The following is a 19763-nucleotide window of genomic DNA, read 5'->3' as shown; positions in this document are numbered from 1 at the left end:
CGTTTAATTTGCCAGAAGGCGCCTTTGGGGGTGTATGCGGGCTAATCTAAGGTTAATAATAACTCCCTTACTACCCCTCCCATTTAAAAAATAATCATCACAGAGAATTCAATTAAACAAAAGGGAAGAAGTTAAACAAAATCAACCATCATCCTACATGTTGAAAGAACCAATGTTTTGATAAATACTGTTTTTCCTTTTACTTTGCTAAATATGTATATTTTTATAAAAATAGGCTCATATTTGCATAGTTTCATAACCTGCCTTTTTTGCTGAATATATTATGAACATCTTTTCCAGGTCTTTAGTCTTCCATTTTTATTCCTCTATTATTCTATCATACGGCTGAAGCATTATTTATTTAATCCTCTGTAGGACATTTTGACTATATACATAATCTTTTCATGGTGATAAATAATAATTCACTGAATTTTGTGTACATCCATGACTGTTTCCTTAAAATAATTTCTTAGAGTTAGAATTGTTGGGTTAACAGATATGCAGAATTTTTAGGTTTTTGATACTTAACATAGAAGTGTATTTTTGAAATATCTCCCATTTGATCCAGGCAGCATGTCACTATATAACTGATAAAAAGCAACTGGTCTCGGGTTATCAGATTCTTTCTCTAAAATTAAAGATTGGGTTACATTTAAGAATCAGATAAAGAAAAGTTAGATGGCTTTAAAATTTATATCAATCTAGTAATTTGCTAGTAGTACTGACTAAAGGCTTTAAAGTAGGTAAAATCAGGTCAGCTTTGGGTTATATGGCTTTCACACTCTGAAAGAATATGAGCATTCTGTATGTGTTGGGTACGTAATTCCCTTTCGTGCACGTGAGAGGTAGCTGTGATGGCTTCTTTCTTGGCTTATGTTGCACTGAACTGAATGACACGTGTTCTTCTCCTCTGGAACTTTGTATTTAAGTCCCTACATTAACCTAAAGGTGGTTTTTTTCTTTTTTTAAAAAATAACTCTGTACATACTGCTTTTATGAGTTTCTAAGAGAGAAATGGGCTTCAGAGACTGAGCCATAGATAGAAGCGACTTGAGTGGCTTCTATCCATCCCCTCATACCTGTTAGAATAGAGATGCTTTACTACCTCATTAGAATTTTACCTTCCTAATGTCATATACTTGTGTGTGATGATGTTTTAAGCTATTTGTATTCTTTTCCTTCTACACTGTAATACCTATTCAGTATTTTCCTGTCTTCACAAACATGCCTTCGACCTTACTTCCAAAGACAATTTCCTTTTGCACTGCATATTCAACAGATACTTGTGCAAGGCAATGTATTACAGTAGCTCCTGTGCCAAGGTTAATGCAAGTGTGCCAAAAAACGTCAGTAAAATATGTGCTGGCTCTGTCTGTAGTAACCTAATGGCTGTGTATTACTTTTAGGGGTGGAAGTTCTAAATTGATAGGTAATTCCTCCATCTTCCATAAAAATACGTAAGATTAAAAAAATTCTTACACTACACCATAAACTTTTGCCTCTTTATGGTATAATTTGGATCTTTGAGTGTCCTCTAAAACAAACAGTAACCATTTTGTGTCTTACTTTTGCATCTGTTTCCCAGAGTTCAGAGTACATCTGAACAAAAGATATTTCTGAACCATAAACACTGGGTAATCGATAGAAAGCAAGTTGCTGGGCGAGGCAAAGATACATCCTAAGACAGTGCCTTTCAGCCAGGACAGGCAGGCCAAGAAAGCTTATTCATGCATATATAATCCCCAACGGTTGGTTTACAAGAAACCAAAGCCAAGTCCTTTTTTCAGGCCAGACCAAAGCACTGACTAATCAAAGAACACAAAGGGGTAATATTTGGGCTAACAGCCGTTTAAAGAAATAGCAGAGCCGTTCCTTTGGAGCAGGAGTGTCAAACTCTTTCACTGGGGGTCGTCACATCAGTTGCCTTCAAAGGGCTGAATGTAATTTCAGCTCCTTAACAGTCAAGGAGTAGTTACATTTATACAGCCCTAAAATTATTTCGGCCCTTTGAAGGCAACTGCGGGGCGGATGTAGCCCCCGGTGAGAATGAGTTTGACACCTCTGCTTTGAAGGAAGAGTGTATGTTTTAAGAAATGGTTTCTTTCTAAGCTTGCACGTAGCAGTCTCATGAAAGTGCTGTCTTGTAGGACAGTGCAAAAGGAAGAACTAGGCACCCTATAATTCTGTATAGACTATAAACTACCATGTTGCCTACTTACATGAAGGGCAAAACAAAGCAAATTTTAATTTTAGATTTCATTTCCCATTATAAGGCAGTCTAGATACCCTCAGTAACTCCCAGTTTGCAAAACCCAATGCTGGATAAAATATAAGCAACAATATAAAGTAATAATAAATAATATACAATATTTAAAATACATCTGAGTTGAAATGAAAGTCCTGCAAAACTCCAAGAAGGAAGTGGAAACAGGAAACCTGCAAGGTAAGCCAGCACCGAAGCCTGCTGTGCCCTGAGAATTCTGTTGCACTCGAGACCACGCAACAGCAGTGGGTGGACTGGACACGAAGCCCAAGGCTCGCTGGAGTCCAGGAGGGCCACCACAGGGAAGTGGACAGCTAGGCAATGTGCCTGGCTCAGTTCTGGTGCCAGGTGGAGGGGGATACATCACCAGCGCTCAAATTCATAACGGCCAGCCCTCAAGGTCTGTGATCTGAAATCCCGGAGCCTTCAAGCTGATAAAATGTTTTCATGTTGGTGGCCAAACAGTGTCTAGCAGAGAAAATCCTCTCCAAGATTCCAATTTCAGTCCATACTTCAAGTAATTCCTATTTTCCAAGGAGAGTAAGTTTAAAATACCACCGAACTCAAGGGAAAAGGGCACCATGAGTGGAAAACAACACAGTTTATAAACAGTGGAATCACCCTCAAGGACTCAACAGGAAAAAGTCATGATGTGTAAAGGAATAGAAGCATGGGAAATACAAATAATGAGCAAAAGACTACAAAGAGAACAAATGAGATTTGTAAACCAACTGGAACTCAGGAAGAAATGAAAATAAAAACCCAACAAATAGAGGGGGAAATGAGAAAATGAAAAACAGGCAAGACAACAACGGGGGTGTGTAGACAAAAAAAGATAATTTATAATGAGGACCTAGAAATAAGTCCAACTTACATTTGTGATCACAAAAAGTATAAATAAACAAACCTATCCAGTTCAAAAGACAGATTTTCTCTGGGCTTTTAAGTGCCTCTTGCAAACAAAATATCAATATAAGACCAAAGAAAAATCTAAGGTATTCAGATAAAGACTAAGCAGAACATTGCTAGGGTGAGCAATGACAACAATGAAGCAAAGGCAACAACCAGACGGGCACTGCATAATTAATTATAAAGGGTTCAGTTCACCAAGGAAGATAGAAGAATTCTAAATTACCATATTTGGCTGTGTATAGTGTGTACCTCTTGCCCAAATTCTTGAGGACAAAATAAGGATGTGCATTATACATGGGTGGTACTAATTATGTATCTATATATTTTAATTATTTTGTCTGTACTTATGCATTTAAAAGTGTAACTCCAGAAAGCAATAATGACACCCGTATGCAAAATAATACCCTGGAATACAATAATCAGTTTTGTTTCTAAATATAAATAAATAAAAAATTTAATTAAAAAATTAAAATGAGCCCTGGCTGGTGTAGCTCTGGATTGAGCGTGGGCTTTGAATCAAAGGGTTGCCAGTTCGATTCCCAGTCAGGACACATGCCTGGGTTGCAGGCCAGGTCCCCAGTGGGGGCCACGTGAGAGGCAACCACACATTGATGTTTCTCTCCCTCTCTTTCTCCCACCCTTCCCCTCGCTCTAAAAATAAATAAAATTTTAAAAAATTAAAGTGAAAGATTTTTTTCCTGAAAGTTTGAGCCCAATATGCAGGTGTGCATTATACATGGCAAAATGCAGTAGTATCTAACAAAGGCAGAAGAGAAAGAAAGCAAATAATGACAACTTCAAGAGACACTGAGAAATCTATCATCATGAGATCTGGAGGCTTCAGGAGATAAATCAAGTACGAGGTAAATCAGTAAGGAAGACCTGCACAGCACAGCTGACAAGTCTGAGTTAATGGGTACTATGCTCCACAGTTGGGGAATACACCATTCTTTTCATATATATATGTGGAACATGCATGAAAACCAATCACATGGTAAATCATGAAACTACTCTCAAATTTCAGAAAACCAAAACCTTACAGCTCATACTTTCTGGCAAAATAATAAAGATTGAACTATAATACTTCAGTCTCCAGCAACTCCACCAAAAAACAAATAGATACCTATAACACACCCCTGGCATTTGGGAAGAACTCTAAAAAATAACTAATGGGTTAAATATTCAAAGGTCTAGAAAAAAAATTTTTTAAATGGGCACACATAAACCAATAGGAATGAAAAAGGGCCATAACTACAGATGTAGAAACTAAAAAGATAAAGATAATGTAACTAACTTCATATCAAAAAAATAAAGGGAAACGAAGAAATCACTAGAAAAATTATCAAAACTGACATACTTTGGTTGCATATATACAAAACTGACTCAATAATACAAAATCCTAATGATCCTATAACCTCTAAAGAAATGGAAGCAATAGTTACAATTCTTTTCTGAATGGCAAATGGCTTTAAAGACAAGGCCCAATCAGAAACTCTTCCAGACAACTGAGAAACCTCGTTTCTTGAGGCTAGTCTAACTTGGATATAACAACCAGACATGAAAGGAGCATTACAGGCTGACTTCATTCACGAACAGAGGAGCAAATATCGTGAACAAAACACTGGCAAATTGAGTCCAGAAATGTATTAAAGTGCACGCATGTACACACACCCATAACCAAGTTGGGTTTATCCTAGGAATTAAAGGCTGGTTCAGTATTAAAAAGTCAACTACCATAATTTTATATATTAACTAACAAAAAAACCTATTGCACCATTTAAATGATAATATAAAGCAGTAAATTCAACATCCATTCATAATAAAACTATTAGCAAACTAGAATTAGAAGAGAATCTCTTTAACTCCACAAAGGCCATTTGTGGGGGGGGGAATACTAAACTGAAATGTTGAAAGCATTCTCTTTAAATCAGGACTGAGGTAAGGAAGTTCATTATTAGTTCTTTTCAACTGTACTATAGGTCCTAGGCAGTGCAGACATGTAAAAAGAATTTTTTTAAAGGTGTAAGGATCAGAAAGGAAGAAAACTTCCCTATTTGCAGATGACATGATACACGAAAAATTCAAAATAACATCTAAAGACATTATTAAAATAAAAGTTTAGTGAGGTTGCCAGATTCAAAATCAACACAAAGCACCAATATGCCTATAATCAGCAACAACCAGATAAAAACTAGAAAGTGTAATTAAAAAAAACTTACCATAGCATTAAAAAATATAAAATGCCTAGGGAGAAATCTAATATAAGACATGAAGGCCTTTATGGAGAAAAATTATTAAAGTTTATTGAGAGATATTAAAAGACCAAACACATGGAGAGACATACAATGTTTTTGGCTAGGAAGACTCTATTGAAAAGATTATGAATTTTCTCCAAGCTGGTCAACAGATTCAATACAATTACAAAAGGTAATACACAAACTGAGGGAAGATATATGCAACACGTTTAAATGACAAGAATTGGTATCCAGAATATATAAAGAAATCATATGAATCAGTGAAAAAAAGACACACACCAAATAGAAAAAAAATGGGCAAAAGACACGAACAGGTATTTCACAGAAGAGGAAACTTTTGTATGTGGGGAAAACCTCAATTTCATTAGTAATCGGGAGAATGTGAATCAAACCCACATGAAGACACGAGGCGTGACAGGAGTCGTCCAGCTGACAAGTACAAAAGACAGCCAAGGCCAAGAGCCTGCCGAGACGTGGAGCCCTGGCACGCGGCCACGGCCAGGGGGAGTGTGCACTGACACAGACCCTTTAGAAAACAGCTCAGCGTGACTAAGCCAAGCCTGCTTCTCAGAGCAGAGGTTCTCAAATGTTCGGTTTATGGACCTCTTAACACCCTTAAAGATTACTGAGGATCTCAAGCCGCTGTTGTTCATGTGGGCTATATTTGTTAACATTTGCCGTATTAGAAATTAAGAGAGACATTTTCAAAACAAAAAACACAAGTACACACTTGATTAGCTGTCAGTGTGATGCTGTCATGTACCCAGAAAACATTTAAACTCATGAAGAATGAGAGTGAAAAGGACAAACAATGTCTTAGTGTTTTTATGAAAAGAGTTTTGTCCTCACAGACCCCTGGAAAGGGTCTCTGGGGCCCTTCCAGGTCCCTGGGGCACACTTTGAAAAGAGTGGCCCTAGAGCAACCCTTGCCCATGTGCCACCAGGATCCATGTGCAAGAATTCATTCACTCCTCCAATATGTGCAGAGCATCTACCATGTGCCACGCATTGCTATAGACATCGTGAATGTCTAAGCAGACAAAACCCCTGCCCGCACGGAGCTTACATTGTAACTGGCAGATGTACAGAGCAGCATTGTTTGTTAGTAACCAAAAACTGGAAACAACCCAAATCTCTGTGAACAGACAGACAAATTGTGGTATAGTCATGTAATAGAACACTATACAGCAGTGACAACAAATGAAATACAGTTACATACATACATGAATGGGAATCTCAAAAACTGTTAGAAAAAAGTCACAAAAGAATACATACAGCATAATACCACTTACACAACAGTTCGGAAACAGGTAAATCTAAACAATTTACAAGGGATACATACATAGATGGTAGCTATAAATAAAAACATGAGGACTGTTAACCAAAAAAACACCTCCAGAGTAGTGTTTACTTCTTATGGTGTGTGGGGGGAAGACAAATGCGGATTGTAGGTACCTGAAATGTTCTACTTCTTCAGCTGATGGCTAAGTATACGCATAATCATTATTCTACAGCAAATATTATAAAAGAAAAAAGTATAAGGTTATGTAATATATAATTTCATCAACAAAGAAACGGAACATCTCCCCAGTATTTCAGACACTGCCATGTACTGCAAATCAGCCAATCCTTGTAACTGGTGGGGAAGAAGTACATGATGATGTGAAAAACGGAATGAGTCTGAGCTACTCCTCACACACAGAACTTAACTAGGTTCCCACAAGGTCAGGATCCAATGAGATTACACTATAAACAGTGTGACCGTTCTACTCTGCCAAGCAGGCTCACTGGCATAATTCTAGTTCACTGGCTACTTTGCTCACTGGGTATGATTATTTGTATAAAGTGAGAATGAAATGATAGAGGATGCAAATTCCAAAATAAACTGACAAGGACACCACCTCTTTACTGAATTCTGTTGATTTCCACAAGTACAAATTCCAGCCCTGGCTGGTGTAGCTCAGTGGATTGAGCGTGGGCTGCGAACCAAAGCATCGCAGGTTCGATTCCCAGTCAGGGCACATGCCTGGGTTGCAGGCCACGGCCTCCAGCAACCACACACTGATGCTCCTCTCTCTCTCTTTCTCCCTCCCTTCCCTCTCTAAAAGTAAATTTAAAAAATCTTTAAAAAAAAAGGACAAATTCCCTTTGGCACATTCTTCAATAGTATATTTATGTACTAAGTAATCCAAAAATGTGGACAGTGGATAGCTATTGGCTGTTTCTTGAAATTGATCAGTCACAGATGTGAGGTTGTTTACACAAATGTCATAAACAATTTTGCAATCATGTCTTTGCCAAGGTTATCACTGGCAGTGACACTTTGCATTTTAAATAAGACACAGTTAAGGTGTAGTTTCTCCTAATTCAGGGTATTAGCTATCAGTTTTAGTACAAACTTAAAAATTTGAAAAAAAACCCCAAAAAACCAAAGATCTTGAACGATTCAATCTGTCCCCTGTACCCAAAAAGGGCAGGCTAAAGTTACCATCTTGAGTTAGGGAGCTGGTGCAAAAGACAGACTAAGCCTAGCAGCAAATGCCTGGCAAACCACTCCCAAGAAATGGGGAAGTAGGAAGTAGATTCCCCAGGTCCAGTCTCCGCAGCTGGGTCTCATACAAGGGTTCCAACTCATCAGAAAGCTCCAGACATTGCTGTAGCTATTCTAAAAATCTGAGGTGACCACGAGACTCAAATCTTACCCATATTTTAGCTGGAATGGGCAACTGCCACCACGGGGTGCAAGGCTGCAACTCAGAGCAAATTGATTTTGGATCGAGCAGTTAGTTGGACCTTCAGCACTCTGCCCACTTTCTCACGTGCTATGCTCCCACAGTGGTACATGCACACCTTTGTTATATTGGATGGTTGTCACCATACCTGTAGCTTTTTCTTCCCTCTCATATAAGAAACAGGAAGGAGGAGAAAACCTTTTTCAAGTTCTTAGGGAGCTTCTACTCTATCTCCCCAGAGGAATAGATAATGCTCTTGGTCAGAGCTGGGCATCTATAGGACCACCATTCACTAGTGGAAAGAATTAACTCTATGTTCAAAAACAAATACCAGCTGCTACCTTTTATTTTTAACTTGTGATGCTCAGACCCAGAGGGCTGGCTCTCTTTGTACCTTCTTCAATGCTCATGGTGAGGAATGAATGATGTCTCCTTTAGCTCCTTGTCTCTGGGTGGTAAGGAGACCAGAATGGGTGAGTGGGTAGGATGAGGGACCATTTCCTTCTCTGTTAACAGCTTTCATATCTGATATGCCCCCAATTCATACCTTTTGCACTTTTATCTTCAGAGGTTATATGTAAACACCCTGACATCTCTGAGTACTCTGCCAAGACTTTTTGCAGAACCACTAAATCAAGTCAGGAAACAGGAAATCCTCCACAGCCTCATACCTACGACTTCTTAGCCTTCTCTCTATACAAGGCCAAAGGCATCATAACTGTATTCTCAAGACTTTTGAATTTGAGGTCCTGGCATGAGTGGTAGTCAGATTTGAGTTTGATGAACTTTAAGAACCAGATTCATGCTCAGTTCAAGTTATCCAAGACACCAAATATACAAAACAAAAGACCCTTGCCACACTTACTTGCTGAGATTAATAGTCCCACAAATGAACATTTTCCTGATTTTAGGTCTGCTGAGGGCAGAAAAGAAGCAAACCGATGCTATTAAGAAAAAGAAATCTATTTTGAACAAGAAGTATCTTTGAATTTTATAGCCTTTTCTTTCTTTATAGAGTTTACAGAATTTATTTTTTCTCTCCAGAATGTAGTAGTTCATGTTTTTCTATGAATGATAACACAGTCTTTTCCTGAGTTATAGGGATATAAATAAGCACAGGGATTCCCAACTATACCTGGGAAACTTAGAAGGAAGGCGTGCCAATATTACCTTGTTTTCCAGTAGTGTAAGAATCCTTTGCCCCATAAGCTCAGAGGTGACAAGAGTGGCCTGACCTGATACGTAACAGAATCCAGTAGGGTTCTAATGCTGGTGGATATGTGTCCTCCGGCAGTTCCCTGTGCTTAAATATTAAAACCAGGTGGTTTCTTTCTAATGTTAGACAATTACCCATGGCTTTCCTATATGGAAATCAGAGAGGTTAACTATGAAAATATTGTTGGCTCATTCTCCTGATCATCCAATATTAAAAGTCATAATCCAGCAATGTCCACTGATTTCACTAATCTTTTTAGATCCAAGACTTCCTCTTGAGATCAGGAGGATCTACATTAAATCCCCTTTAGCCTAGTAAATATGTGGCACATCCCTTATTTATCACAGAACTTCTCTTAGGGGTTTAGGTAACAGCAGGATAGGGTAAGACAAAGCTGGGGTTTGTATTTCCTCCAAAGCCTTATTAAATCTGCTAAAACCTCATTTCCTCTCAAAAGCCCCCTCCCATTTTCACCCTAATTTGAGAACGGGGAGTGAGAGTGTGGAGCTATGTAAAGGTAACAATTTTCTTTAATAATTTGTTAAAATATTTAAGAACCAGCTAAATGGGTGACATGGAAGAAATATGAAGACCCAGTCTGGCTCTAAGACCTTACCATCTGGCGGAGGGGGAGGAACGGTTCTGACAAATGAGGGCAGACAGGACACAGACTGCCGGGACAGAAGATGTAGCAAAGGACCCTGGGCGGACAAGCAGAAGGGGTCAAATCTGCCTGGAAATGGAGTATGTCAGGAAGGGCTTCACCAGGTGGGCTCCATTTGACCTGAATCTTGAAAAAAAACAGGATGGCAACCAGAAAAGGGGACACAAGGTGCATAAAGAAAGGTGGAGCACGGCATCCCAGAAACTGAAACACCGTGGCAGTGTCAGGAGAGTGGTTAAAAGCTTCAAATGACAAGGCTAAGCATAATCAAAGAATTCACTGGATTTGGGAAATGAGAAGTTATACCTGCCCGTTGCTAAAGCCATTTTGATGCTGTAAAAGGACAGAAGCCTGGCTGCTGTGAGTTAAAAATGGGTGAAAAGTATAAGGAAAAAAATTAAGATTGAGTAAACTTCACTTATACCTGCAGTCTAAAAAAATAAATGAATAAACACAAGAAGCCAGAAACAGACTCACAGATAACAGAGAACAAACTGAGGGTTGCCAGAGGGGGCTGTGGAGGCGGGTAAACAGGTGAACGGGGGTAAGAGGTATACAGTTCCAGCCATAAATTAATAAGCCACAGGGATGTACAGTGTACAGCACAGGGAACAGTCAATTGTGCCATAATTTGCATAGTGACAGACAGGTACTAGACTTACCGTGGTGGTCATACATAAGATATATAAATAATGAGTCACTATGCTGTACACCTGGAACTAATATAATATTATATGCCAACTATAATTAAAAAATTAAAGAGTAAATAGAAGACAAAAAAGAGGTGACAATAAGTTTAGACTATCGTTTTGAGCCATTTGCTTTTTAACTTCCAAGCATACTAGCTCAGCTACAATTAGGGTCAGGCTTTACATTTCTATAAGAAAACGACTCCTAAACACAATCCACTGACTTAAAAACAAGATTTTAGACATAATCCATTTTTTATGAACCTGCCTATATTATTTTAAGTGACTAATATAAAAATCAACATTTGTACAGATTTACTCTGCCATCATTAATTTTTCTTTCACATAGTTCAAAATAAATAACACCTGTAATTGGTTATAGTAGAAAAGGTGCTTTATTTTACATATCATTGGTATACAATACATAAAACTGCCTAAAATCATTTCTTGGAAAACATAACTGTCAGTTATACCTGCTTAAATGGTCAAAGACCAAGTCTACTTTGCAACCCAGTTCATTTGTGACCAGATGACTAGAATAATTTAAGTACTAATAATCTCTTGATATCCAATGTTACAAATGATTTTTATGCTGCAATTTTTAAAAATAAAAATATCTTCAGTTGTAGTAGACCATATCTCTAATTAGAACAAATCTTTGCTAGTCTACAAGTCTTTGAAATAGTGGATCAACAGTTTCACCTTCTTATAGATGATTATATTTATGTAATTCAGTTATAGGACAAGAGGGCCTTATACATGCAATCAGATTATTCCCATTTTTTAAAAAATGCAGATGAAAGTGAGTTTATAATATCCTATTTCTAGTCAAACTGCCAAAATTTACTAAACTGAATCAAAACCAATACAGTATTTTAGAAAACATAATCCTAAGAGCATGCAACATCAAGAGCTTTTTACTGCATATGGGAACCAAGGTTGCAGAGCCCGGAGGAGGGCTGTAGCACAAGGACTTGTGCGTCTGAATTGCTTATACAGCTGGGAGAAGTAAAGAAATTAATTTAACTCAAACTCATTGTAGATCCTCTTATGATATCTGCATAATATAGCCCACTGCTGCTCAAAGGGATCTTCACGTAGAAACATGCCAATCATAAGAAGCTAAACGCACTTCTTTTACAACTTACCCCAATCCATTCTAGTCATGAACACATGGGTCAAAGATCTCTTATTAACTGTTTGTGAAAAAGCCACAGAGATTTCTCAGCAGCATCTTTAAGTCACCACTTATCAGACAGATGAATGTGACTGGTACTTAATTCACAAATGCTAAAAAAATAATAACAGATTCTGGGCTAATTCTCAAAGTAAAAACACTAGTTATTTTAACAAATCCCCTGGTAGAGAAAGAATGCCTTTCCCAATAGAAAATAAGATAGGTGTTAGAACCAAAAGTTCATATTCACCTCGTGGTTTATAACAGTAGAGGCATTTAAGCAAAGTAAATTAAACCAAATACTAAATAGGTATAAATGTGCACACTCAAACAAATACTCCATTCTTTGCTTAAAGACAGCTTATTCCTTGTCATTAAGAGAAGCTTCAAGATGCAAACTGTTAATACAAAGAATAAGGGGTTAAAAGCCAGACTTTTTTCTAATGAAATAAACAGATCTTTAAAATAATTGGGCTTTGAAACATTACTTACTATAACTTTCCATTCTTACTCGTTTTATAACTAAACGCGCACACATACACAACAAACCCTAGCGTTTAGTATGTGCAAAATTGCTTACCATTTATTTTAACTTTGGTTAAGTATTTGTTTAGCCTATATCAGACATATTATGGAAGCTATACAAATAATTACAAACATAATAATGAGGTAAGTTGTAATTCTACTAGTGCAAAAAGCAAGTATATGCTAAAAGCAAAGCATATGAGTTCAACAAATGCAGAATGAAGCTCTCACCAAGGAAGGTGCTGGGATAACAAACCGGAGAAGCTCCTTGTAAACATTGTTTGTAAAGTACACATTTAAAGATTAAGGATTCATACAGCCACAAAAAGGGGATATTCTAACAACACCATAGTAGTGCATTTATTTTACCTTTAGAGTTTGGAAATCACTCGTTACGCATCTAACGATTTGCATATTTTCTTCAAGAGAAACTTCATTAGTGAAACACATTAATTACAAATACTGTAGTATAAAAATCCCAGTTCTTTACAAAAATTATATATTAAAATATTCTATACACTTTAAATTAGTAACTGGAACATACATATATATCAATTCTGCACATCTATTAAATCTATCTCTTCTGGGAGTATTATACATGAAGTTGGAGGACGTAACTACTCCGTCAACCCACACTGGCATAAGGTCACACAGTACAAAAAAGAAGACCTGTGCCCCTGCAGTTACTGCAGCTCTGAGTTGCAAATATCTCTTCTCTAATTATTGCTCTGTGTATTGATTCCCGATCTGAATAGGCAGTGAAACCATGAAATTCCTAAAAGGTTTAAAACAGGTTACCTGTAGCAGAGTATCCAGAATCCCTACCTGCATCTTTAAGGTTGTAATGGAACCTGAGAGTAAGCTATCTAATGCTTATATTTCAGTTGTAAAAAAGTTTATACAATTTTGAGGTAAAAACAATGCAAAAATAAAACATTTAGAGCACTTACAAAAATCTTACAAATGTTTAAAACACTATTTCAAAATTTGTGTCCTTTTAAGGTGCTTATTTCTTTCTGCAATAAGAGGGACATATACTTTAATTTTGATTTTAAATTATGAATGTTTTAATTTCAGCAAAAGAAAAGTTAGGACCATGAAAACAGATGCTGAATTGTTCAGGGAAACACTTCACTTCTGATGAAAATACAGAACTTAGGTGCTAAAAGAAAACTTAAAGGTAAAATATTCTATTAATGAGGAAATTAAGGGCCAAAGTTAAGTGCCTTGGCGAAAAATATATTCCTATATATCACCCTGGTATGAATCAAGAAAACACACTACATTTTGCCATGATACTTGGAAAATAATAAAAATTCAAAAGCAGAGTTTCTGAACTTGCCTCTTGTTTTTTTAAATTTCTTAAGCTCTGTGCTAACTGTGAATAAACAAAGAAATTTAATGGCTGCTAAGATTAATATCACAAATATTATATTATCCAGTAGAAAACAGCTGTTAGAGGAATACTGCTCATACAGAATCAAGTTAGAGGGAGTACTCAAAGACAGGACCTTTACAATGTAGAGAACATTTACTACAAAGACAGCACATTGTACAACAGCCAGTTACTAGAATCACCTCAAGAACTCTAACTGAGTTACATGGCCTTTATAAAATATATTGGGGTAATAAAACCTTCTAGCTTTAATCTTAATTTTACCATGTTCCTTTGTGAAAGAGCTATAACTATAACGAAGAATCCATATACTAATTCTCAGAGAGTCTTTACTTCTTTTCTGTTTTTATTTGGATCTAGAATTGAGCAAATACATTTTAAGAACTTACAAATTCAAATTCATAACTGCTAGAAATACAAGGAATACTCTTTTAAATGACAAATCTTCATAACCAGTTACTAATAAATAACCATAATCACAATAGCTTTAGTAAAAAAGAAATTTAATTTAAAGGTGCTTTTTTACTGTTACCTTGAAGCCATCGAACTTGTGTAGCTGGTCCATATCCCTTTTCATTCTTTGCTGATATCCTGAACACAATGGCAGGTCTAGATGTATAATCAATATGTGCATTTGCAAGTTGCCCAGCAGTTACTATACATGATGTCTCAGGACCACAGTAAATCCTCATAAACACAAGTTGACTTGGATTATCTTGTATTTGTGCTGTGCGGATTGCCAAGTAGGCTGAATATTCCAAAATATTTCCAGAAGGCGAAGTTGGAGGTTCCCAGGAAAGATGGATACCCTCAACATTCTTGAAGAGAAGAAGGCAAATAACAGGTCAAGTTTCTGAAGTTTTCTCTACTATCACTTATGTTGATTTTATCTTTAGAACACAAAATGCTGCTTTTGCTAAGGTAAATGCATTAGATGTTAGAACTTTTATTGTTGAGTTTAAAAAACGTACCTTAATTGGATCTGCAATGTTTAGTTTATGCCCACTTTTCAAACACATACCTAGGTTTAAATGTCTGCCTGTACTTTCCCAAGAAAGGGATTTTTCTTGCTTGAAAGCAGACCTTTTCCTCTCTAAGGTGAGGCAGGACCTTAGAATAAAATATAACCCAATTTCATGTATTCTATTAAAATTTTCCAACACAAACTTTTTGGTTCCATAAACAATAAGAACAAAATTAATACTAAGAAGCATACTGGATTTCTCTGAATTTCTGTAATTTGGATGCTGTAATTCTGCTTGAAATTTGGTCTTTAAAAATACTGTGAGTGATTAGAAAATAAATATTTTTAAAATTTCTAGTCTACCCCATTTAAATATCTCTCATCACGTCAGACACGAATGAGAATCTCCAAACTGACAGTTTTAGTTCATGTACAGAGTGCCAGGGATTTACTTGGCCTGACACCTCACCTTTGAAATCCTGACCGCGGAAGGGGCTCCGGGAAAACCGGGAATACAAGTTTTAAATTCACTGACTTTGCTGAAAGGGCCGATTCCACAACCATTGATAGCAGCAACCCTGAATCTGTATCCCGTTCCTGGAACAAGGTCTTGTTTCTTAAGTAAACTGTAGTCAGGTACGTCTGCATTTCCTATCTAAAATGTAACAGTAAGGAAAAAGAGCAGTTAATTATTTTTAATTAAAGAAAACTTTTAAAGAATAAATTATGTTTTAAAGTTCTAGTTCACATTTATTTCCCTCTTATCACACATGGATGAGCCCTCCGATACAAAAGCAATGACGCCATAAATTGGCAATTCTTATTCAGAGGAAAAGTGCGCTTTCCAGTGGAGAATCACTGATTATAAGAAATGTAAGGGTATTCTGTGCATGAAGAGTATGTAGGTAGCAAAAATTAACAACCACTATAAACAAAGTTATGACTATCTCATCTCCACGCTGAATAAATGATTAAACAAAATAATTGGATTTCATACTCTGGGTAGGAAGAGTGTAACATTCACAACTTTAAAACATTTTTTAGACTTCTGGCCAAGATGGAGGCATAGGTAGACACACTGTGCCTCCTTGCACAACCAAGATAGGGACAACAATAATTTAGAAACAGAATAACAACCAGAACTGACAGAAAATTGAACTGTATGGAAGTCGGACAACCAAGGAGTTAAAATAGACATGTTCATCTAGACTGGTAGGAGGGGCAGAGCTGGGAAGACGGGCAGAGAGGGGTCGAGTGGCACAAACAGCGTTGGGACCGGGCGCTTAAGACCGCAGCAGGCAGACCCTGGGCATGCAAGCAGCGGCTGGAAAACCCTGGCCGAGGGGTGGCAACTGGCAGACCCGGCAAGGCAGGGATTGTGAAGCAAGACACTGCACACAACCCAGGATCACAGCGCTGGGAAATAGAGCCTCGGGGCACTGATTGAAAACACCTGTGGGGGTTGAGGCGCAGGGAGAGATTCCCAGTTTCATGGGAGAGGTCGTTGGAAAGTCCCACAGGGTGCACAAGCCCACCCACATGGGAATCAGCACCACAAAGGTCCAGTTTGCTTGGGGGAAGCGGTGAAAGGAACTGAAATCAGCAGAGAGCACAGCAAGTGCCACTGTCCCCTCTTGGACCCCATCCCCACATACAGCATCACAACCCAGCGACTGGGTTGCCCCACCCTGGTGAGCACCTAAGGCTCCGCCCCTCACTACGTAACAGGCGTGATTAGACCAAAAAAAAAAAGAGAGAGAGAGATGGCTCAAACAGAAGAATACATGAAAGCCTCAGAATCCATCCTTTTAAGCAACCGAGAGATAGCCAACCTATCAGATACACAGTTCAAAACATTGGTGATCAGGAAGCTCACAGAATTGGTTGATTTTGGTTGCAAATTAGATGAACAAATGAAGGCTACAATAAGTGAAATGAAGAAAAATACACAGGGAACCACTAGTGATGGAAATAAAGCTCGGTCTCACATTAATGGAGTGGACCAGGAGGAAGAAAGAAACAACCACACAGAAAAGAATGAAGACATAAAAATTCAAAAAAATGAGGAGAGGCTTAGGAACCTCCGGGACATCTTTAAACATTCCAACATCTGAATTATAGGGGTACCAGAAGGAGAAGAGGAAGAGCAAGAAACTGAAACTTATTTGAACAAATAATGAAGGAGAACTTCTCCAATTTGGCAAAGGACATAGACTTCCTGGAAGTCCAGAAAGCTCAGAGAGTCTCAAAGAAGTTGGACCCAAGGAGGAACACACCAAGACACATCATTATTACATTAGCCAAGGTAAAAATGAAGGAGAGAATCCTAAAAGCAGCAAGAAATAAGGCGACAGTAACCTACAAAGGAGTTCCCATCAGACTGTCAGCTGAAAAGAGACCTTGCAGGCAAGAAGGGGCTGGAAGGAAGTATTCCAGGTCATGAAAGGCAAGGACCTACATACAAGATTACTCTATCCAGAAAAGCTTTCATTTAGAATGGAAGGGCAGATAAAGTGCTTCTCAGGATAAGGTCAAGTTAACAGAGTTCATCATCACCAAACCCTTATTATATGAAATGTTAAAGGAACTTATCTAAGAAAAAGAAGATAAAAAACATGTATAGTAAAAAGACAGCAAATTCACAATTAGTGACAACCACACCTAAAACAAAAACAAACTAAGCAAACAACTAGAATGGGAACAGAACCACAGAAATGGAGAACACATGGAGGGTTAGCAACAAGGGAGTAGGAGGAGGAGAGGGGTAAAAGGTACCAAGAATAAGTAGCATAGAGGGTAGGGTAGAAAATAGACAGGGGGAAGGCAAGAACAGTATGGGAAATGTAGAAGCTAAAGAACTTATGACACATGGACATGAACTGGGGGGGGGGGAATGTGGGTGGGGGAGGTGTGCAAGGTGGAGGGGGATGGAGGGGGGTAATGGAACAGGTGTAATAGCATAATCAATAAAATATTTAAAAAATTTTTTTACATATTCTCCCTAACTCTTACTACACATCTGTGAAACATGTAGCACCACTTTATCATCCCATTTTAAGAGAGTTATGTCGTCTCCATTTCAGGGATGAGGAAACTGAGTCTCAATAAGGTTAAATGAGTAACTTGTCCAAGGTCACACTGTTGAGTGCTGGAACTAATCATTCAAATCCAAGTTTACTGGTTCTAAATATTAAGCTCCTTTTATCTTTTGGGAAAAATAGGTAGCTGCTAGTACCTTATATGGATATTTCTTTATATATAAAATTAAACTGCAGCCAAAAATTTCATTAGGCATAATACTAACAAATTACTAAGATTTCTATTTTTTCCCAAGAATTGCAAGAATTCAATATGAAAAAGAGGAACACCAGGAGTAATATTAAAAAAACTAAAATATAATGATAAATGATATATTCTCCATTTATGCAGATCTTTGGGAGATTCAAACTGAATATCTATTTCCTTGGCAATTCTCTCTGAAATTCCCCATTCCAGATTAAAAGAAAAGTTCCATATGCTTTGAAGCAGTTATCTGTTTCATAATTCTTATAGGGTTATTTAATGTCACATATATATTCATATTCTATTTTAAGGGGTTACAAGATCAAGGGAAAATTAAATTGTACTCATTAGCCTACAGGGGCTTTTACACTTTTTAATTGTGAAATCAGAAATAAAGTTCAGAGTAAAAAAAAATATTCTATTTTCTAAACACATCACAAAACAAAATTAGAGCTATTTCAAAAAATCCTTATCTTACTGGCCAGACCATATTATTTATGGCTCAAAATCCAGCCCAGTGATTATATAAGATTTTTTAAAAGATTTTATTTATTTATTTGTAGATAGGGAAGGGAGGGAGACAGAGAGAAAGAGAGACAGAGAAACATCAATGTGCGGTTGCTGGGGGTCATGGCCTGCAACCCAGGCATGTACCCTGACTGGGAATCGAACCTGCGACACTTTGGTTCGCAGCCCGCGCTCCATCCACTGAGCTATGCCAGCCAGGTGGTTATATAACATTTTTTAAATGACCTGCTTGTGATATAGTCTATAAAAAGATCTTTTAAAAAGAATACAAGGTAACTAGGTATATATTATAGAATTCTCAATTACAGATTGTGAGATTCCAATTTCATGTATTCAAGTAACTACAATCAAAGTAATGAAAAAAAATCTCATTCTTGAGGCTTATAACTCACAGTGTATAAAAATATATTAATAGGTACCTTTGAGATGCTTTGCCTCCCTTTTGGCAGCAAATAAAACTGGCTTACCAAAGCTGTATTATTTTTAAAAATTCCTACATCACACCATTGTCGTTCTCCTCCTGCTTTCATTGTGGCCACTGGATTTGAAGGAGTCTCTTTCTAATTTCAGAGAAAGAAAAATTTATGAAGACTCTTATTGAGCATATAATACATTTCAAGATTTAATAAATCCATGCAGTGATCTACAAGTAGGTATATGGGTAAACACCACAACATTAATAGTTCATAAGTAAATAAACTCTTAACAGATTAGGTCAACTGAGAGTGAAACAGGGATGCCAATTCAAACATAGGGAGTGACAGGCATTCTCCAAGTCAGTAGCTCTGCACTATCAACCTAGCTGCAGTTAGCATGCTTTCCAATCAGTGGTATGTTAAAATGCCAGCTGTTCTGTGGAACACTGTCATCTCAGAGACCCTCTCGGAAAATGTAATCCCTTTAGTGTGACGTTACAACTTGCTCCAAAAGGAGCTAATATGAAAAAAAAAATCATTCCAAGCTGGCTTATTTCTAGATTCAAAAACAACTAGCAGAAATTCAGTGATCTTTGCACTTCAAATACCTGTGATTCTCCAAACCTAAAAGGAGAAAAAATGTTCAAAACTAAAATGCAATTTGAATATCTTTTAGTATAGATACTAAAGAGGAGCAGATTAAACAGTTTTACATGTTTTATCTTGCTTTAAAAGAAATAAACT

General features: G+C 37.3%; 1 protein-coding gene across 2 annotated transcripts in view; it reads right to left on the bottom strand.

Annotated features, from left to right (window-relative positions):
- Positions 1–8398: 8398 nt before the first annotated feature.
- Positions 8399–19763, bottom strand: part of HCFC2 (host cell factor C2) — a 43017-nt gene continuing 31652 nt past the window's right edge. The window contains exons 13-16 of one of the 2 annotated variants that reach the window (XM_036019513.1): positions 19023–19163; positions 15263–15448; positions 14851–14939; positions 14362–14647 (exon numbers count right to left, since the gene is read on the bottom strand). In XM_036019513.1, coding sequence (XP_035875406.1) covers positions 14518–14647; positions 14851–14939; positions 15263–15448; positions 19023–19163 — 546 coding nt within the window. In that variant the 3' untranslated portion in view covers positions 14362–14517. Of the gene's footprint in view, positions 14648–14850; positions 14940–15262; positions 15449–19022; positions 19164–19763 lie in introns of both variants that reach the window. The other variant, XM_028531991.2, reaches the window with a different exon arrangement.

Source organism: Phyllostomus discolor, chromosome 2 (assembly GCF_004126475.2).
Source record: "Phyllostomus discolor isolate MPI-MPIP mPhyDis1 chromosome 2, mPhyDis1.pri.v3, whole genome shotgun sequence".
Classification (NCBI taxonomy): domain Eukaryota; kingdom Metazoa; phylum Chordata; class Mammalia; order Chiroptera; family Phyllostomidae; genus Phyllostomus; species Phyllostomus discolor.
Note: the sequence above shows the minus strand (reverse complement) of the source record. Positions and strands in the feature narration are given on the sequence as shown.